The sequence below is a fragment of the Cuculus canorus genome, chromosome 1 (assembly GCF_017976375.1).
Source record: "Cuculus canorus isolate bCucCan1 chromosome 1, bCucCan1.pri, whole genome shotgun sequence".
In the NCBI taxonomy this organism is placed as follows: domain Eukaryota; kingdom Metazoa; phylum Chordata; class Aves; order Cuculiformes; family Cuculidae; genus Cuculus; species Cuculus canorus.
Genome location: NC_071401.1, coordinates 96,264,217 through 96,285,865, shown reverse-complemented (window position 1 = coordinate 96,285,865; position 21,649 = coordinate 96,264,217). Strand labels below are relative to the sequence as shown.

The window sequence follows — 21,649 nt, the reverse complement described above, 5'->3', positions numbered from 1 at the left end:
TTCTCCCCTTTTGCAAGGCCCAGTGTCATTTCTGGGGTGTATGTATGCCAAAAAAACCTAGCTCCCCTAGGACAGGTGCTGCTGGGGTTGCAGTAGAAAGCTGTGCGCAACACATGCCCAAATGCTGTAGCCAGGATTCCTGTACCAAACACTGAAGCCAAGCTTGCTCAGGGTATTACATACACTGGGAGTTTATTTGAGGTGAGGAATTTGTTCTTGACATGTTATATTTGTCCAGATCTAGGTGTACCAAGAGATATCCCAGCATCCAGCCTGGTCTTGGTTAATAGGGTGTAGAAAGGGGACGGCTGAGTAGATGCCCATCAGGTAGTATTAGCACTCTTTCTGTGAGCTTATGAAACAGCTTAGGAGAAAACAACATCTAAGGCCACAAGCACAGTTTGTAATTCATATTTTATTGCTTTGAACAAGTGAAAAAATGGGGGAAAAGGAGAACTACAAGACCAAAAGGTAATGTGAAAGTCCACAGCAGGAGTCCATAACTGCTGAAGGGTGATTTGTAGCCTGGTGGCATGGGAAAGTGTTATGACTATGGCACAGTTGTTTTTCTCTTTTTTAAATAAATAAAATAGCAGAGTTAAAAAAAAAAGTGGGAGTCAACTAATGCTGACCATCACCCCTGTCACAAATGACTACACTCGAGCTATCAAAAGAAAGTATCCAGCAAATTCCTAGACCCCAAATACCTGAAAACAGGTGGAGGGAGAACAGCGTTTTGACAAGCTTAATGTTCAAAGGTGGTTTTAACATAATTAAAGGCCAGTTTTGATACAAGTTTAAATATTGTCAGCGATGCTGCACGGGTCTGCCTCTGGAGAACCATCAAGCAAGAGCATTTGCACTCTCATAAGGGGAGGGAAATGCAAGTAATAAACAGACTGCATGGTGAGATCCCAAAAAAACAGTGCCCAAGTTGAGAAGTCAACATTTATCCAAAGCTTGGCTTTGGTTTACATTCCTCTAGAGGAAAAAGTGATTTTGATAATTAAGCTCAGGGTGATTTTCGAAGCTGTTTGAGACACTGAAAACATGTATCTTGTCCTCAGCTTAATGTTAGGCAGCATATAAATATCTTTAAAAAAATGTCCTGCATTTTTAGTTGTCCTAGGTATTTGGGGAACAAAAACATGGCTGGAATACTACTTTAATGAAAGTGTAGTGCTAAAGAAGTACCTATGCATGGAAAAGGGATATGCTGAGACTGGTACTGCTTGCTCATCCAAATACTTGGGTAGCAATCTGCCCTTGCATTGCCTTTGAAGCGTCTGCTCTGCACAACATTCTTTCAAGCCTTTCTCACTTTTCTTTCCTCTCCAGTAGCTAAAAATGTGATGCATATCTGCAGAACAGAAATAACCCCACCCCCCTCCTGCCCAGACCATTACTTCTGTGATCCTAAACAAGAAAACAGGCTTCAAGCTGGTGAGGTTGCTATTTTGAGTAAACTAATGTCCAGGGGAGCCGTATTTCTTCCTTTTAACAAAGACAGCTGATACCTGTCAGCAGTGGCTGCTGCCGCAGATGTTGAGTTCGGCTGCCACCATGCCGCCGTGGATTGGCAGACATGGTCTGCAGAAGGAAGGAGCAAAGAGGCCACGGGCAGGAAAACATTGCTGGCATGGACATTGCATTGGATTCTACCCTAGATAAACAGCTAGACCAAGGGAGACTGCTCTTGAGAGCTGAAGGAACTGCTCACAGGCTTTAAGTTAAGCACAGACATAATCTGTGTCAGTGATTAAGTATCAGATGCTTTGCAGAACTGCTCTTCACAGGGTGGAAATTCACCTTACAACTAAGGACTAGCACTTAGGTCTTGTGCAATAATTAAATGTGCTTTAAACACTCAAAATGTTACACACTTGCATGTCAGAGACCCCATGGGTTGCTGAATCTTTATACAAGAGTGGATATTGCTGTCAGGTTCACCCCCATCCATGAGAAGCAAAACCAAAAGTAGCCAGCAAGACCAGTCTGAGGTACCTGCTATAAATTCAAGACAGTCACTTAAAGATTTCCCTCTGAAGTCTGCATTTTTGCACAGAAATGTTTTTCAGTAAAAAATTATAATTTTTTTCTATAATATTATCTCAAGGAAGTGTATGATTCTGAAAGAAATAGGTAATCCACAATGTTCTACAATTTATAAAATTATTATTCTATGCAGGACAAAAATGCAAATGAAATATTTCAGCTACTTTTTTCTTGGAAGAAACTGATCCTACTTGAAAATGATTGCTAAAACATACTTGGCAGTTAACACCTCTGTCTTGCGTTTGATCTGATTTGGTTTTAATTACGTGGACTACTGCAAGTGTTCACACTGGCAACGTCAACATTTGATTTTTTCGGTAGGTGAAGCTGATGAGTCCAAGCTACTCTCTCTGTGTGTCTGCCCTCCTCTGCCTTACAGGGACTGCAAGAAGGTACTGGTGGCGGGGCGCTTTTGCAGCACCAGGACCACCACAGACCCATCAGCTTCCCCATCAGTTCACAGTTATTCAGCCTCACCAAGACCAGTGCCTGTAGCTCTGCAGATGGGCAAACAGCTAGCCTGGTTCATACCAGGTATCAGTCAGGCTGTCCCATGTGCAAAGTGCAATCCTCTCTCCCACTTTTTGCTAGGAAGACTTTGCCTCAGGAATCTGCATGCTTGGCTGCTCCACGGCCACCTGGTTTTCAAAGACACAGCACAGCTTGTAATTTTCTATGAGCTTGGCTTGAAAATACTCTCTGTCCTTCTTGCGCCAAATGTCTGTAGCAATGTAGGTGGTGTAGGGGTCCTGGGAGTCCTCCCGCTTTCTGGCACGGATGTTGGTCAGCATGACTCCCACTGTGAAGAAACCAAAGAGGCCGATCATCAGCAGCACGTAGATGATTTCCAGGTCACTGCTGGCACTTCTGACCTGGGAAGGTGCAGAGCTATTTGTATGTTCCAGGTGGTCTTGAAGCAGCTTGGAAAGAAGTGAGTTCAGGGCTGTGTCGTTAGACAGCACCAACATCTTATTTTTCTGTTCTTCACTCTTCTTTCTTCTTTAATTTTTGTTCAGCTAGAAAAGAATAAAAATAACAAACATGCCATTAGATGAAGATGTCATTCCCTCTGCGTCCCTGTGCTGGCTTCTCTCCTCAGCAAAAAAGTTACCTCAGGGGCCAGCACAGAGGCAAGATGACTGGATGGACCTGGAGAGGCCTCCTGACCTCCTGCTTCCTAGCCAGGCTAGCTAGGCTGAGTCCGTCCCCCATAACCACTTGCCTTATAAAACTTCCTCAGTCTTCATAAACAGTCTGTTGGCCACTCACCCTGATACCTCACCCAGGCCACCCATGCTGCAATTTAAAGCCCACAGTTTCTCCCCTGACTCTCCACAGGCGGAGTGGCTCACTCCTGCTCTGCAGCAACTGCTTCTGGCTGAGAAGACTGTGATCATGGCTTCCCTCAGTCCTCTCCACCTCCAGGTTAAGGCTTGAATTTAGAAACAAAACTTCTGTAGCTGATCTTCAGTGAGTGGAAATCACTGAGAATCTGCAGCAAGCTCCTCCCATCCACCCCTGCTGAGGAGTCTTCCCTTTCTGCTGCAGGTCTCAATGATATATACCATGCAAAACTGAGCAACCAAACCTCTGACAGAAATATACTCCACACTAATTTAATGCAACTTCCCAGTGGGCATTTGTCCAAAGGGTGGACACCGAGAGAATCTATAGTAACTGTCTACCCAGTGGTGGAAAGGAAAAGCATCTCCCTTCCCCCTCCCTCCTACAGGCTAGCAGTCCTCCTGCACACAATTCCTTGCTTTCCCCTCCAAACTAAATTGCTATACAACCGGTGCTTTGTTGTCTGGCTAGAAGGACTTTCATCAGCGTCGCTGCCGGCCATGAATAGGGCTGGAGATGGTAACACCAAGAAGCACCTGAACATCCAAAGCCTCTTAGACATGGCACTCAGCATTTACATTGTTACACAAGAAGCTGAAGGGTCCTTTTCCCCTTTCCCATGAGCAATCTGATCAGATCTGCAGTCGCAAAGCTTCAGCAGACAGGTAACATGACTGACAATCTCTCTACAACACCTAATTTAAATGTCTCTAGAAAATTAAGACAACAGTCTCCCTCTGATTTTTGCCCTTAGCACATCTGAATGAGGTACTGTTATTCAAGGTGACTTCTGTGACAGGAATCTGGTGATCACGTAAGATGGCTGTCAAGGCTTTCTACAGTTTTAAATCTATGAGAGCAGGCCAGCACATTAGCAAAAGCTTCTCCATTATAGTAACCTTTTGTTGTTTTGCTTTGTTTAAGAGTACTATATTATAATCATTTGTAGTACATCAAGAATGAAATGAATCCTTGGGCAGAAAGCCACCAAAAGGACTAGGCAGCAATTACACCCCTCCATGAGGGCAACGTTAGTGACGCATAGATATTGTGCAGGACCGCTGCATGGGAGAGAGTTTAGTTTGCACACAGCTTCCAGCTGTCAGTAATGACACTGCAGTAGATGAGATGTATATGGAGGATTCTTTGAATTGTCTGCGCCTTGCTACAGTATAAACGCTGCAAAAGGAGGTGCTGAGACAGAGGAAGTGAGGACACAGATCTTATGACCTGCCGTCCCTTGTACGAAGAGCAGTTATTTATCCAGTGTGTTCTGTGTTAGCAGGTGCTGTTGGCCGTCTGATGAAATATACAATTGATGAATACGATCAAACATACTCACATAAATTCATTGCCAATGCAAATGCATGTGCTGATTTTTAGTCTGAACCCTTTTGCTAGCCCTCCTAGCTGTGTAGTCATGGATTTGGGGCTGGGTTTCACTGAAGGTCATATGCCTAATGGAGGACGATAAAGCCCTCTTCTCCTCACCATACAACCCTGGGAAGACATGAGAGGCACCAGCCCACATCAGAAGATGCCGCATCTACTGGCAAGTAGGAGGCCAACTGGGAGCCCAGGTCAGGCTCCAGTGGGCTCAGACTCACCCTTCTCCTAGCAAGCAGTTCCTGCCACAAAGTGCCTCACCAGCAGGAAAAATGAGCACACACAAGAGTATGCCTTGGTATTTTGGCTTTAAATAGAGCCAAGCCTGGGGGTGGCAGAGAGAGACAGAAATCGCCAGTACAAAACAATATTCTGATCCAATTTATTTCTTCAGTTGCATGAGTCAAAGCTACAGGAAATAACATCTTGGCAGCTTGGGCTTAATAGTTAAAATCTATTCACATTTCACAGCTGTTTTCAGATCCTTTAAAAAGGAAAGGAAGAGAAAAAGAAGTTTAAACCTTTATCTGAGATTGCTGCTCCTAAATATGTAGAACGTGTCGACGCTGTAAAATGTAAAACTGCTAACAAATAATTTCAATTAACTTTAAGGCCAAACAAAGAAGAACTTCATTGGATCTCTCATCTTTTCCCAGAAAGAGAGGCAATCACTTCTTTTCATAATTATCAGTATTTCTGAAGACACGTCAGTGCTGACGATTTGTCACTTTGAGGTTGGATATCCTTAGCTACCTCTCTATAGTCTTTTAGGTTGCTTGCAAGCCAGCTGTGCTGGAAGCCAGCAGGGAGCTGAGCAGCCCCATCTCTGTAACCACTTCAGACGGCAATTACATGAGACGTTAAGGGAGAGAAGGGGCAGAACATTTTCCTGTTCTGCAGGAAATCTCCTGAAATTTCAACAAACATAAAGGCCTCACCCTACACTGTATAAGCCTGTGCAACCTCACTGAAATTCATACTGGGACTGGTTTAGAGATGGAGTAAACAGTACTGGAAGAGCCATGGTTGTCATTGCCCTACTCCATGACAGATGGTCACATCTTACTGTCCCAAAAGCTTTTTGGTTTGATGTATCCAGATTGGCTTTCTGCTCCCCACTGCTCTCCCCAGATAATTGCTCATGGGCTGCAAATCATGATCAGTCTTCTCATGGGACTCCCATGATTAGCTCTGAGTAAAATCATGCCCAGCCCAAAATCATGATCACGGTTTACATCCTGGTAAGCCATGACTGTACCTGGAGTGGTGGTTCCTACCCCACAGGGGGATCCAATGCATGCCGGAAAGTCACCCCTCCTACCTCTCTTGGGAGGGGTAAGCACTGAGAAGTGAACTGTCCATATACAAATTACCAGGGTCAAAAATGAACATTTCATCAACTTTTTCACTGACCACTGATTCAGAGGGAATTCCCCAAGGTGGCAGCAGGCTGGGCCATATCCTGCTCTCAGATGCACTAATGCTTCTCCATCAATTACACTAAATACCAGTGACAGATCTCCAAAGCAAAAGCAACAGGCTCAGTGCAGGTTGCTTTCCAACACATGGGTATCGCAACAGTGCAGGTGTACGGCTGGCGTTACTCAAAATAATCTTCCATCAGGTGTCAACAGTGACCTGAACCACTGCCCCATTGACCCCAAGCAGCACGATCAGAGCTGGCCCTTGTTCACTGAGCCTTTTCCTCATACCATCTGCTGCTTGGTCTCTTTTGTGTGCCATGGATTTCTTGTGGGAGGTAGAGAGGGACCTCGTCTGAGTGATGTCTTCATGGAGACTGTGGGTTTAGGGTGGCAGGCAAGATGCCACAAGCAGCTTTTTGGAGTTGTGGGACGGCCAAAAGCAGGACTCTAGGAGATAGATCTACACCACAAATGTAGACTTTAAACCTTCCAAAGCATTTTAAAATATTGCTTATAAATTAACAGTTTGTCAGCAGTGTAAATAGAAAGCAGCTCTTGAGAAGGAAAAGTGAAAAATAAACCACTGGCAGCCATTTTGCTCTTGGTGATATCTTCCCTCCAGGGTGGAAGGAAAACTAGCCCAGCACCAACCCGGAGAGCTGCCTCCTGAAGGAAAAGGTTGAGAGATCTCTGTGAAAGGGTATCTGTTAAGACAGCATTCTAACAGTTAACGGGGAATTAGGGAAGAAAGTTTTAAGCCACCAAGGCACTGTGGTATAAAAAGGCTGTGTGTGATGGAGGGCCAAGATGAGGGAAGACCTAGTTACTCTTGGAGCTATCAAGCAGGACGCCCAGTGGGACTGGAGGATGGAGATGTATGGGCAAGTGTGGATAGGCTCCATGTGCATCCTGTCTATCTGCCATCTCAGAAGCCATCCCTAAGCATGGCTGAGGCCATGTCTCTCCAGTATGACAATGTTATAACAGATCTGCTCCTAATCTTAATCACTTGAACATCTTAGATGCTTACAGTTATGGAGTGCTAGAGCTGCAAAATGCAGGTCCATGAGATTGCCTGCATGATATGGAGCCTGACTTCGGTTGGATCTGAAGACAGGCCAAGCTGAGCTACTGGAGAGCACGCTGTGCTCACCTGGGTGCTGAAGCAGTTGTACCCACTGCTACTGGGGAAGTGGGGCCATGATGAGGATATCACTAGAGAGCTGTAAACTGACATTTGAGTTCAAATAAAGCAATTTGCAGATGCGGAGCACCTGGCGTTCCACATAACTTCTGCCTACATTATAAATCTCAGAACTGACTTACACCTGGCTGGTTCCCAACAAAGGCAAAGCAGAATGCGTCTATCTGCTCAAAAGTCGGCTGGTGGCATCTCCATGAACCAGGATGTCACTGCCAGGGGAGCGCACCCAGCCCAGCTGGAGTTGCCAGCTCAAGCATGGTCCTTTATGCCTCTGTCTTATTTAGATTTACTTCCCGCAGCTGAACTTAAGTGAAGCACACACTAGGAGATGTTGTTGGGTCTCAGTCAGCTGCTGGGGTTTAAAAAGAAAAGAGGCAATTTGCTGTTTTGTAATGCACCTAGACAATGTGATGCTTGGGAGCTCAATGGGAATTTTGTCCTCGAGCATTAGGTGGGCAAATTGATTTGCTATGGCAAGTTGCACTTTTCTTCCCTGCTGAGGTCAAAATGTGATATTTATCCTGTAAAGAGAGTTGGATGTTAAATGATAGATGCTTGTCTCCTAATACAATTTTCTCAGCTCTCACAAGTCAAAGAACCTCTATTCCAATTTATACTAAGCAAACTTCTCCAAAAACCTCTCACCTGTTGCTGCCAAAAGCATCAGTAACCAAGTACCAAAAGCCAAGGGAGTCTAGAGAAATATATACCTTTAGAAAATACAACACTCTAGCAACTTCTCATGAACTGTTGAGACACCGAAAAAGCCTGTGCTATGCTAGTAACAAAAATTAGCACAGCACATTGCCCACCTCTCCACATTTTATGCCAATGACATGCTTCTGCACCACCATAAAGCAATGACCTCCCTGGCTCATTTCCCTGGCTGTTCGTTACAGGGAAATGAGTACATCAGACAGCTTTCTGGAAGTCAGAGCATTGCACAAGACAGACCCATTTCCTCCCTCCAGCTCCTGGAAATTTTGCAACAGCATCCAGGACGTTGTGATCCTATGAAGGATGAAACAACAGCGCAGCCCAGGAGCAAGCAGGGCTGTACAGATAGATTTGCAGTTATACACAAGATGCACACACCTTCTGCAGTCCCCACCTTTCTCTAGAAAATCTGTAGCCTCTCCCAGCCAGTCTTAGGGCCATCCATCCCTACCCACCTGAGCAACACTTCAGGCCCCTGTGCCGCTTTAAAAAGCCAGACTCCTACAGTGGGGGTATTCTCATTTCTTCCCAAAGCATCACAGGACAGAAGTTTAGACCTCTCACACACACTGTATATGTATCGTACTATTTTTAAGCAGAAAGCTCAGGAACCCCCTTAAACCACATGCAACCAAATTTATCCTCCCAGATGCAGCTGCCTTGGGCTCACATCCAGCCCAAAAGAGCAGGCAAACACTGGCACAGCTGTAATAGCAAGTAAAAACCTGGCAGGCAGATCTCCATCTCCCTCTTCTCCATCAGTTCAGCTCTGTGGCTCACCAGCTCTGTGGCTCTTGCAGCCTCCCACTTTTCCGGCACCCCTGCTTTCGTCCCCAGCCCCTCTGTGCTGAGTGTTGGTACAGACCTGGCAGCAAAGCACGGCTGGGTGCAGGGCTCCAGCCCCTCCTGAAGAAAGAAAATTAGGAAGATGTAAGCCCTGGAAAAACCGTGGGGTAATACCCCTGGGGTGTGAGCAGGCAGAAGCTGGCTCCTGGCTCCTGCAGGGACAGCAGCCTTGGCTGTCACTGTCCCCTGTCCCCAGGATCAGTGCAAAAGGTAAGAGGCAAACAGGAAAACACCCAGACTCACCAGCCTGGGGGAGGGCAGGAGTCCGTGGCGTGGGTGCCGTCAGCCGGCCTCCCGCTGCAGGTGCTGGCTCCAGTCCTGGGCACACACGTGGGAGGTGCTGAGGGGGCATGGGGGCAGCTCCCGTGCTGGCACCTCTAGGTGCCACAGACCCTGGCACTGTGGGGTGCAGGCAGCACAGCACAAGGGGAGCAGGAGGAGGATGCTGGGATGTCAGGTCATTGCCAGTCCTGTTGTCCTGGCCCCATCTGAGCTGCTCTTGCACTCTGACACTTGCCTCCATGGTGCTGTGCCTGCTCTCTCACACACACTGTGCTCCTCATGTCCTTGAGTCTAGACAATAGATCACACTATGCAAGTAGGCACATATGGAGGCATTTTTAGCGACAGCAACTGTGTCAGCAAAATCACCTGGGACTAGGAGCTGTGACAATGTAAGGTGAGGTCCATCTTCCAGTGACATTACAACCTTTGGGTGTAAGGAGGAAGAGAGGAGCCTTTCCAGAGCTGCCCCTCGAACCCAACACAAACAGCTCACTAAGGGGGGGGGGGGTGGGCACTGGGTAACTCCTATCCATCACCTAAAAAGAAAGAAAAAAATACAAACCCTAAAAATATATTTTCCACTTGAGAATGATGTGTCTGTAGTCACCAATTAGCCAAAGGGAGTGTTCATTAACACCCACTTGGAGCCTATAAAATGGATTTACTAGCTTTGCAAAGCAACTGCATTTAAACTCATCCAGAAGATACTGGTGATGTGAGATAACATGCCTTCAGCATCCCTGGGGGCCGTGGCAGACCTGCACCAGTATGTTGCGTGGCCCCTAGCAGTTCCTTGCCCTGAGACTCTCAAAAGCTTGCAGCAAGCAGGGACGGGAACGGCACCCTCCTCAGCTGATGCTTCTTGGCTTTACCAGGTGGTGTTGCTAAGATAGCTGCTAGAGGAGAATTTAGCGGTGGAAAAATCTGGTTTGCTTCTGGTCCACCTCCTGTGGACTCAATTTCTGTCCTCCAGGGCAGCAAAACTAAGTTTCATTTTGCTTCTGGGAAGCCTTGAGCTAAAACTGATACTTCAGGCTTTCACACGCCCTCTAGTACCCATAGAGCATTACTCCCTGCAATTTTTTTAAGTTGCATGTCAATGCCTGCCATGAGGCACAGCGTTTGTAGGTCCAAGGAGGATGGAAAAGTTGAAGGGATGGACCACGTTCAGAGAAGGAGTTGGTGGCAGTGCAGGACTGCTTCCCCAGTGTAGGGGAAAGTGTTTGCTTTTCCCAGAAGACAAGTGGCACCAGCTTGAGGCCAAGCATGGGCACCAGAACACTAGCGTGAAAACAAATTGTGTGCGTGATCTTATCCAAATCACAGAAAGGTCTAGGACAACTCTCTGCAGGGACAAGTTTATATAGGGAGCTCCAAATTCCAACCCTAACTCTAATCCTATCTGTGAAGAGTTGTCCTGTGAAGAGTTATGTGCTGTGGAGTTGGCTACAGAGAGTTGTCCCTTTCCGTCACAAAAGAGTGACTCAAGAGTTTGACCAAAAACTAGAGCATTACCAAGAAAAGGATGGGATGTGTCTGAACAGCAAAACTGCACTGCTGATGAACAAATTGATTAAATCCTCTGGCAATGAAGAAAGATCAAAATTACACTTAGGGCACTACAAGATCACTCCCCTTTGGGGTGGCTTGAGCATGCTGGAGACAGTCCAAAAGAGGATGAGAGAGGAGAAGGAAGAAGGGGAGGACGAGGAGAGCATGCATGGTCAGTGACAGCAGAGAGTGAGCACTCAGGTCCTACTTCCCCCTGATCAGGGAAGACTGGGGCAAAATTAGATTGTATCACTTCCTGCCCAGCCTTCCTTTTGGTGTTGGGGAAGAGGAGCATTGCTTTGCAGCATTGGGAGGAAGCTGGTGGCACATGAGGCAGGCTGGGGGTGGGGAGCATCAGCTGGTGGGTGACAAACCCCTGTCACTACTTGGTCAGGTGAAGAGTGGGGTGTCAACCTACCCTCCCAAACGCACCAGGGAGATTACCAAGCCAATAAGGAGTGTGATGGGTGCCTGGCAGGGAGTGAAACCCTTTGTCAGGGGGATGAAGGCGAGTCTCTCCCTTTGACCCCGTAGAAACACCTTTGTGCCTCTGGGGTTTTCTTTATTCTTGTTATATCACAGAAAGTAGATATTTGCAGTCATATTCCTAAAACAAGCAAGAGATCTGTAAATGGGATCCCACCTGCCAGCATGCTGTGGCAGGGAAGAAAAATGCAAATACAATGATTTTAACCCCTGTTTCCCCTTATTTCATAGCCTACTCACACCACTGAGCACTACGGTAACGCTCAGCAAAGCTTCTCCAGTGCACGCAGCTCCAGAAGGGGCTAAGCTGTGAGGCTGGGCAAACCAAAGCAAGGATTATTTTTAAGAGAGCTCAGGGTCTATGTGGGACCTCACTGCCCCCACCATCACACTAGTATGGCTCCATTGCAGCTGAGAGGTAGCTTATATCTTCATTATGCAAGAACAGAAACATTTATTTTTCAGAAGCATCTGTGTAACTTCTATTTGACTTTGGTGGAACCTGAAAGTGTGTTTGACAGGGAGATTACTGTGTTTATATAGCAATGGCGATATACAAAGGCTAGGTTCAACACTACGACACCATTCTGAGCAAGAAGTTTTTTTGCCCTCCCGGATCTGTCAGTAGCCTCATGTTTCATTTTCTTCAGTACAATGACGATATGTGGAGCGATGGGATCTCTCAGAAAGCAAAAAGCAGGTTTTGTCTGGAAGGTGATAAGGGACATTTCAGAAGCACAGGAGTTTGAGATCTCTTGAAACCATGTTCCTTCCGGAGGTGTGGAGGTCTTCTGTTTCTAAATTGGTGTTTTGAGGAAAGAAATACTTAAGTAGATAAGAGGAGTAGAGAATGTGGTTTGCTCTTTCAATGAATTGTCAATCTTTCTTAGAAAGGTTACTGCTCTGGCTCTTGCTTATAAATGGATGAAGACTAACATGTTTCTGTCCAGATCATTATCTTTGGTGCTTTCCCATACATATCATGTTAATCCTTCAAAATCAGGGGAAACCTCCAGGAAGTTATGCGAGCCCTTACTTGCAGAGTTTGCTAGGCTCCTGAGCAAGAAATGAAAGGGCAGTTGAGGGCAGCCCAGGGGAAGGGAGAAATAGCTCAGACAGTGCCTTTGACCTCCTCTGGTCCCACAGTGACTTGAGCTGGGCTGAGCACATGTTGGGCATCAGTCTGCAACTGCCCACTCGACTCTGCTTCCTTATGGCTGAGCCCTGGGGACAGGAGGTAAACTTGGTCTTTAAGCCCTTCTCCAGCTCCATCTCCCATCTCAAGAATGTCTTCCCACCAAACAGCTCTGTTGCTGAAGGTCTTGGCCAGCCCCTGTGGGACATGACTTCATATTCAGCCTAAATGGTGTAGAAGTTAGTTTAGATTGGGAGTTATCCAAGTCATCTTACAAAGTATGGGCTTTCAGGAAAACCACAGTACTGGCTTTTTGCAGATGAAGACTGATTCAGGTAGTCAAAAATAAAAGTAGTCAAAATTGCACATTACATTTTGCAAACCTGGCCAAGAGGGTGAAACTAATTCACTTGCAGATATCCTAACATTAATGCAAACACATCCACCTGCTCCCTTACATTTGCACAACCTCTACTATTACACAAACACAAAACAAAGGTTCATTTGGCTGCAGCAGCAAGAGCAATGCCACAGGTCAGAGATGCGTCTGGCACAAGTCAGTGGAGCTGCAGCAAAATAAACAGAGCTGTGTGGATTTACACCAGCTGGGGAAAACTGGATTGCAATTTCCAGCGTGCCATTGAAATCCAATTTAGACTGAAAAAAACTGCAATGTTAAATTAAAAATATGCTGACACCTGCAGCCTCTGGAAGAGACACTGAATAGAGATACTTCTGACCCCTATAAAAAGGTTAAATGCGATTCCCTTACTGAAGAGATGCCAAGAGAAGCACAAAAGGCTGGAGTGCTGTATTTTGATGATGATTCAGATGAGTCATTCCCAGTCAGCAAGCACTCATTGCTTTAATGACCAGAGAGGGGAAATTTAGTTTAGTGGTGACCGATGCTGCAGTTCATTCTTCAAACCATTCACCACGCATTGTGAGAAGGCTATACTACTAGCTACAAATTCACATCCACTCTGGACTATGTCTGCTGAGAGAAAGTCATGGTTATCAGCTACCACAGTACCTGTGCTGTGCCTCCTGCCCCTTTCCAGTAGCAGCATTTTGAGTTATCTGTGGTGCAGTGACAGGATCGACTCCTTTTCTCCCTACCATGCAGCACAGCTCTACTGTCTCCTCTGCTTGGTCACCCGGGCACTGCTGCAAACACTTGAGGGAAGCAGCATGGTTACCTAACAATGAGCAGAACCTTATTAAAAAAAAACAAAACAAAAAAACACAGTCATGCTTGATGGGTACATGAGACGCCCATATAATTCCTGGAGACATTCCCACTGGCTAGCAATGTTTTTTCACAATTGCCCCAGTCTTGCCAGGGAATGAGCACAGTAATCACATTAAATAGTCACAGCTCAGTGCTGGGTAAGCAGGTGGCCACAGCTCAATAGCTACCAGCAGCACTGGCCCTTGGCACCCAGCAGGGCGCGTTGCTCACAAAATATTCAATTCCCTTTTTTAACAAATGGTGGCTGTTTCTTTCTAAATGAGTACAGTAAAAATTAAGTAAAAAACAGAGGTGGTTGAGGTTTTTTTTTCTATATGCACCACACTTCCCAACAGTCAGTCCTGTGAAAAGATTTTTTTTTTATAAGATGCCAGTTATTTGGGTAATGATGACCCAATCCTTCCCTCGCCCTGGAGCCAGCCCAAGGAGAAGAGACCAAGTTTTGCCCCAAGCAGTGAAACTGGAGCCCAGGTCATGAAAGAGCCACCATATTTCTTCCTTCCTGCATCCAAGAGGACAGAGATCACCTGTGTACATTGCTGCCTCGTCTTCATGGATTAAAAAGCCACATTAACAAAGGAAAGGAATAACTATTCCTTGAATAACTATTCCTTGTCAGGGGGGTTGGAACTAGATGATGTTTAAGGTCCCTTTCAACCCAAGCTCTTCTATGAATAGCTTCTCGCTTGAGAAGGGATAGCGATACTTGCAGATTCTTTGCTCTAAGGTATGCTTGGACTGTTTTTTCCACTTTTATCCAACTTTGTTCCATAGAGGGATAAATCAGGGGCCAACTCTGCTCTGGAGTATCTCCATCCTCATCTGAAGTTGGCTCAGGAATGTGTGTTGCCCTGGGCTGCACTAACAGAGGTATCTGCACAGCTGACAACATGCCTGCCCTCGCACACATCCTGCACCTGCACAAGTCCTGCACATACCAGTCATGGGGCAGTTTATGCTGCCAGGCAGCTTCTGCCCAGGAGCTGGTTCCCCACTCCATTTGGGGCATGGATCTGCCCAAAATGCCTGCAAAGTCATGACCATTCATTTCTGATACAGAGGCACTTGTTCTTTGGGAGAAGCACATTTGTGTACGCTGAGGTGGGGGAAGACATGGTGCAGAGGGGGAGGCAGACATTTCCCAGCAGTGCCTCTCAAAGAGCAGCTCCATAACCAATTTGGAGATCGTGTCAGCCTGACCCACAATCTGCCTTTGCTTATACTGTCAGTTCCTCACACATCAGGAGCATTATGGCAACAAGCCAGAAGCAGCCACAGAGAGATAGTGTTGCCTGTGTCTGACCCATCTCCTCTCTGCACGTATCTGTTGGAAGAGATGTCCAGTGCTCCCCTCTGAAGAATGCCCATTTTCAGCTCACCCTCTCTAAGCACATATCTTTGCTCTTGGTGGGGGACACCTTCATGCCACCAAGATGATGCCACTGACACATCCACTGCATATGTGCAAGCAGGGATTTCTGTTTCACTCTTGCACCCACTTGTGAGACAAAAAAAATCCCCAAACAGTTCTTTTGCAGAGTTCGTTCAATTCTACTTCCTTCATAGTATTCCATTCCTTAAAATAATGGGTTGGAACTGAGAGCCTCTTAATCCTTCAAAGGTTTCCTAGGTGATCTTGGCCCAAACCCATCCAAAATTGCAGTTAAAAAAAAAAAAAAAGGTTAGTTGCTACCTAACCACTGAGGTGCCCAGCCTAACCTGCTTGTTCATTCCAGGTTTGTTCGTGCCATAGCATGGGCATGAGTATGGCCTGCAGGAGTTGGATGCCTTGCATCTGCTATCCCCCAGAGACACCTTCCACATGTGTTCTCAGGGAGGGGAACTGGCAGTGCCCCTTGGAGCCATATGTGCCTCTGAGCTCCTAGCTCATGTCCTCCACATGGCCACTAGCTCACCACACTGAAGGACACCAGGGAGAGCTGGCCAAACCACTGCCATGACGTCCATCACTCAAAGTTGTAGAGAGTCTGGAGGCCCTGGAGGAAGTGTTTCCTTGGCCCAAAGCATTTCAAGCCTTCACCATCCACTTCCTAAGATAGAGTCCCACAGAGCAGGCTGCTGCTCTTGCTATGCGTGTGGGGCACTCTGCTCCTCAGGCTGGGTCATGTCATGTCCCTGGCCCCACAAGAGAGTAAAGAGGGTCTCCTACTCTGCAAGCTGTGGACAAAGACCCTCTCCTGGGACAGGAGAGACTGGCATTTGCCTCAGTTTTCATATTGAGCAGAGTGACAGGAGTCTGAGCTGCCATGGAGCTGCTAAAGCACATACTGACCAGCCTGCAAGGTACTGCCCAGGAAAGCAGGCAATATGGTTAAATTTTTGAGCATGCAGCCAAATCCTTGTCATTCATTCCCTGTATAACTGCTGTATCCTGTCAATGCCACCAGTGAGCTAAATGCAAGCAGCCAAAAATACCTTTTAAAAGAAGTTCAGTCCTACCTGGCCCGTCATAGGTATATCCTGCAAGTGTCTGTTGGGCTGCACATGTAACTCCAAAGTTTAGGTAGAGAGAGGATGCATGAGACTCTGGATCCCAAGCTCAGACATATTCTCCATAGGAGCACATCTCCTAGCCCTCTCTGGCACGCCCTGCTGCAGATCTCCTCAAGATGCCCCTGAGCATGGCTGGGCATCCCCAGGGCTGAGAAGGAGCCAGGCAGCACTCACTTGGATCACTGTGTAGGTGGAGTGCACGAGAAGACCCTGTTGTCTGCCACTATGGAGGAAGGTGAGGATGAGCTTCATGGAAGTCTGCACCACCTGCGCCCAGCCAGAAGGAGCCATCCGCTCAAGAGTCTCTCCACACTTTTCCCCCAGTTTGTCTAAGGAGGATTAAGCACTTGTTTGCCGTCACAGTTTACAAAAGTGTAAGGCTACTTGCATCTTTCAAAAGGATTATCTTGAGCAAACTACAGCTAAAATAGCACTTCAGGCATAGTTTGAGTGAGGATTTAAAGATGCTGTCTGAAGATGTCACTTAAACCAGGTGGAGTTATAAAAGCTATATACTCATGAAAACAAAATATTGTGAGAATATAAAAGCCTATTAAGACAGTGCAGTGGGAAAGCACCACAGACCCCTCTGTACTTTGATGCTGACGTCATTCTAACACTAATTAGTGAGTGGAAAATACTATAAACTTTCTACTCCTTTGCAGGCCACAGAAGTTGAAATCCATGTCAGATTCTATTAGGGAATTAAACTGGCATTATTCCAAAGAGACCACACGCAACTTAGAGATACAAGTTTCAGGATGTACCAAGAGTCACATGAGAGCATATGATTGAGCAGATTTCATTGTCACTTGTTCCACTCAACCATGTAAGATAGTATAAAAAAGAAACCCCAAAAACAAATTACAAACCCCGCTCCCTGCTTATGTCTAAGGTTAGACATGCAATGACCATCACAATTTGAGTTTAGAACCCAAAAGGGCACAGCGTATCTCTACTAGAGAAGACCAGTCAGTAGTTTTTGCTCCCTCTGCCTACATCATGGCAGCACCCATGGTTGAGCAAGGGGTACCCAGAGGATGCTCCCCTTCACTTCTCCATGCCTTTATGGTGCCCAGTTCCCTTCTCCTTTCCTAGAGGGGGGAAACGTGGGCCTGACAAACCACAATCCTGTCACAATAAGGTGGCGAAACTGAAAGGTTATATTCACAAAGCACATTTAATTAAACTAGATCCCTCAGTACTGAAGAGACAACAGACGTTAAATTATAGGATATCCAAAAAAATCCACCCCATTCCCCCCAGACCTGCATAGGCAGCAGATGATTTGGACTCGCAGTGATCCACAAAGAGCCATGGCAGCAGGCAGGAGGGGCTTCTGGAAACCACTAGAGCATCACCACGTTGTTGGAGGCTTATTCATTCTCCCAGTGTTTAAAGTATTGAAAACTCCACAGGTTTGCATTGCTCTCCTTCAGCAGTCTGTTTCTTAAGCAAAAATAATATTTGGCTTTAGCTTTTCCTCCACTGACTCCAACCATATCAGAGAGCATTTTATACCCACATTTTTATCAGCAGATCTCCCAATACAGAAAGAAGCAGAGATGTTTTATGTTCAGAAACCAATTTCACTGTCAGTATTGTCAGACGGAAGAAAGATCAAAGATCCCCTAATGTTACAGAAGGAGCGAGCTGCCCAAATGCCCCCTCTTATCTCCCGTGAATTTGCACTAAATTACTAGGTAAGACTGAGAAAAGAGGGCACTCCATATGCAAGGAAGGACTTTCTCAAAAATGCACCTGTTCAGGAGAAGAGCCAGATCATGGGGGAAGGGGAACCCTGTATCCTGAGAGACAAAAGTGAAAAATACTTTTCTGTTAATTTAGCTAAAATAGGGAAAGCTATACACTCACCCTCTTGCCCATGCAACCCACAGCTTCCTGTCCCTGCACATCACATAGGGGCCAGCCTTGCCTGTGTTATGAAGGAAGTCTTTCAGAACCAGCAGTAGCTCTAACTTTCTCTTTTCTTCTTCTAAAGAATCTGCATGTTTTACAGTGAGGCACAGATAAGCTTTTCTGCAGAAGCAGTCACACATATCTTCCTGCTGTGCTATTTTTCCCCTTGAGCAAATACCAGATGTGAGTAGTACGAGCAAATTGCCACCCTCCAGAAACCTCTGAGATCCTTTGTGTTTCTGGTCCACTGACTCACAGCAGACCAAGAGCGCCAGGGCTGCCCCTGCATTTTTTCTGGACATGCAACTATGGCCCTGCAGCTTTTGCCAAAGCACGGGCATGGATTTGCAGTGTCCTGAGCATCACAGCTCTCCTCAATCCAGTTTTGCATGGATTGAATCACATTAGCAAGAGAAAATTTTCTCTGAAGTTTGGTGTAAAGGAAGTCAGACCTTGCATATTGCCCCAAGGGTACAGCCTGAACTTTTGCAGTTGCTCCTGAAATACTTTTCTGATCAGCCACAGAGGAGCCAAGCACAAGGCAGTGAAGCAGTTCTCATCATCATCCCACCTTGACGGCTTGGCTAGCACAAAACCTAGCTGCCATGATCCCAACAAGGCTCTGCACTACAGAAACATGTATTACGTGCTCTCCAGCATCTATCCTGCCCCCCTCTGCCTTAGGTGAATACTCGGCGCAGCCCAGCCTCCGGCCATCCTAGCACTCTGTGGCCCACTGGCACCTCTCACACCACAGTTCCAGGTTCCTATTACCTGCAATTTGGAAATGGTGAGTAAGGAAACTGCCTGCTGCTCAGTCCTTCTGTGGGTCAAGCAAGAAAGGCTTTCTGTATTCGTAAACTAAACCAGACTTCAAAGGCAAGGGTGAATCACATCACCCATATTTTCTTCAACAGAAGTGATCCCATAGGGCCTGATATATTAGAGAGCTCCTCGGGCTGTGTAACAACTTCCTTGTAGCTTTATAAAATGAAGGGCAAGATCATTCCTTAATTAGTACACGAGGTTAGTACACATAGGATATCTTTCTTCTCTGACCACAACCAAGCAGAAGGAAATGAAATACAGCAGGTTAGGAACAGAAAGTACAGAAAGGTCAGCCTAGGAGTGGTTTTACTCCACGTGGAGCCAGCATTTTCTGTCAGGTTCCTCTTAGCTTTAACACACATGTCATGGGCAAAAAAGCAAAAGGTTGAGGGCTGACTCACAGGATGTGAATATTAGAAAGAGCACTCAGCATCTGAAATGCCTTGAAGCAAAGGTACAAGCTGTGTTGCATTTCTTCCAGGGACATTGGCCAGCTCCTACAAGCAGACAGCCATAACTGGTCAATTCCATTTAACCCAGTATATTGAGTAGCCAGAGCATCTGTTTAAGGCAAACTGCTTATGTCAAGCTAGGCAGTCTTTGGCACAGCTATCGACAGCTGTGGTTGCAGCAAGTGCTCCTACACAGCACCACATACAGTTGGACAATTCCGTACACCTTGCTGAAATTAGAGACAATAGTGGCTTGTGTGAATTAATAATTGAAACAATCCAGGTGTTTCCCTAAGCAAAAGTATACATAGGAAAACAAAAACAGAGGTAGTATTGAATAAGCATAACTCTGGTTGGAAATTTCTGCTTTGCCATGGCCCTGAGCCCACTCATTCAGTATCATACAGCACCACTGGAATATAAATGCAGGTTGAAAAGAAGATGAGAAGACCTTGACCACAGATTTTTCTAATGCTCTTGCAGCTAATGCTGAGTTCAGATCCATCCTGTACAGCATCTCACACTGTGCCCATCCCTGCACAACTGAGCACCATCTGCTGTGCTAATGTGGCTGCTACCCCATTTGTTCTCTGGTCTGGAGAAGAAACACATGTTGCAGAGGGTTGACCAGCAAGTGTCTGCTCAACTGGTGGAGAAATCTCAGTTTTACCCAATATCACTAATTCTCCTCTCTTTCAAATAAAATCAGCTTTTGTTTAATACCTACCTGGAATTAGTGCCCCAGACTACATGACTGCAGACAGCAATGCGTAGGGATTTGGAGCCGGCCATGCTGGTCTGGGGAAAAGCAGTCTGCACATATAGGATTTAACCAGATTTGCTGTGGGCTGAAGTAACGTAAATTCGGTTAATGAGCACTTAAATCCTTACCTCAGAGCAGGGTCTGCAACACCATGGTGAGGAGAAAAGCAGTGAAACAAAGCTTAACATGCAGAGTCTATTGTTAGGCTGCTCTGTTCTTCAAGGCAACTCCTTTTCTTCCTTACCAGGAAGACTATATCAGCATCATCTGTTAACTGCAACTTCCTCGCGGCAGAGCCCCTGTGTCTTGCTTGCCTAGGAAACCTCTCACAGAGTTTAGATGTGATGTAATCAGAGGCAATGAGTATAATAATTAGTCAGTTTTGAAGATATAGCCCATCTTCAGTGCGTTTAGTGAATGACAGAGACAAGGCCTCCCAGAAGTGCCAGAGGCTGTAGCTCCACCTAATGATATTTCTAAAAGCAAACCTCAACCGCATGCTGGAAGAGATTAATTGCAGTAGATAGTCTGTTGGTCAAACTTTTATTGTCAGTCCATGTCAGAACATGAGCCCAAGGCTGAAAGAGGCAGAGCTGGAGAATATAGCAACTAATGGCTCCTGTGTCTAGTAGTCAAAAGCAATGATGAGGATAGCAATTTGAAGTCTAGTCTAAGAGTTTCATATTGGTCCACTGAAATAAGGATTAATAATAATCTTGATAATTCACAATATCTGTGCTGCCAGCCTTAAAACACAGCCCCTCAGCATATTGTCCTGTTTCGGTTTTTTTCTGCAGACATGAAAGAAAGGAACACAGATCTGTATCAGATGTGTGAGTTCTGCAAAAAGTTCAGGAGAAGGAACAATCTCTCTGAAGTTCAGAAGACCAGCTGACAATTGTGATCATGAATGGCACACCCACATAATCTGATGGCTTTCTAAGAGCTGTGAAACGTTTTTATTCTACACCATCAGTTCCTGGACTGGCAAGAAAGCAAGAATCTACTTGTGCACCTGTCTCTGAAGAGGGGAACTGTTGGACAACAAAAGCTCTGTCCTGCTTTTTCTTCTATTCTTAAGAAATTCTGGTAAACCCAAGTCAAGATGCACACATGGGGAAGAGAAACGTAGCAAAGCCACAGCGCCTGCTGTCCATGCTTGAATGCTGTGGTTCAGCCACTGACCCTGGCATGCTTCCCACCACACTCACCACACCTGCTTGCTGAGGCTACTACTCACTCAGGTCCCTTGTTCCATGATTCTATTATTCACTTGAGGGGTTTGTATGTACATTTATAAACATACACACATTTTGATTGTGCACATGTGGACATTTTCTCCACACACTGCATATTTTTGTTACTTCAGGCATTTTTTTTCCTCCTAGGCAAACAAGCCTTCCCAGTTTTTGAATTCCCTCCCACTCAAAACAATAGGCTAGACACAAAGTGAAACTGTCCCTCCTTAAATCAGGCTGCCACACATT

The 21,649-nt window shown here is 46.0% G+C and overlaps 1 protein-coding gene across 4 annotated transcripts; it reads right to left on the bottom strand.

Moving 5' to 3' along the window:
- Nucleotides 1-278: 278 nt before the first annotated feature.
- Nucleotides 279-20,390, bottom strand: KCNE1 (potassium voltage-gated channel subfamily E regulatory subunit 1). Of its 4 annotated transcripts, none has more exons than XM_054056922.1 (2): nucleotides 20,291-20,390; nucleotides 279-3,071 (listed from the first exon to the last, which is right to left on the bottom strand). In XM_054056922.1, the coding sequence occupies exon 2, from the start codon at nucleotides 3,021-3,023 to the stop codon at nucleotides 2,643-2,645; it is 381 nt and encodes a 126-aa protein (XP_053912897.1). In that variant the 5' UTR covers nucleotides 3,024-3,071; nucleotides 20,291-20,390; the 3' UTR covers nucleotides 279-2,642. The 4 variants fall into 4 exon arrangements, with proteins under 4 accessions (XP_053912897.1, XP_053912898.1, XP_053912899.1 ...); XM_054056923.1 differs by lacking the exon at nucleotides 20,291-20,390 and adding an exon at nucleotides 17,468-17,573; XM_054056924.1 differs by lacking the exon at nucleotides 20,291-20,390 and adding an exon at nucleotides 8,856-8,899.
- Nucleotides 20,391-21,649: the final 1,259 nt, after the last annotated feature.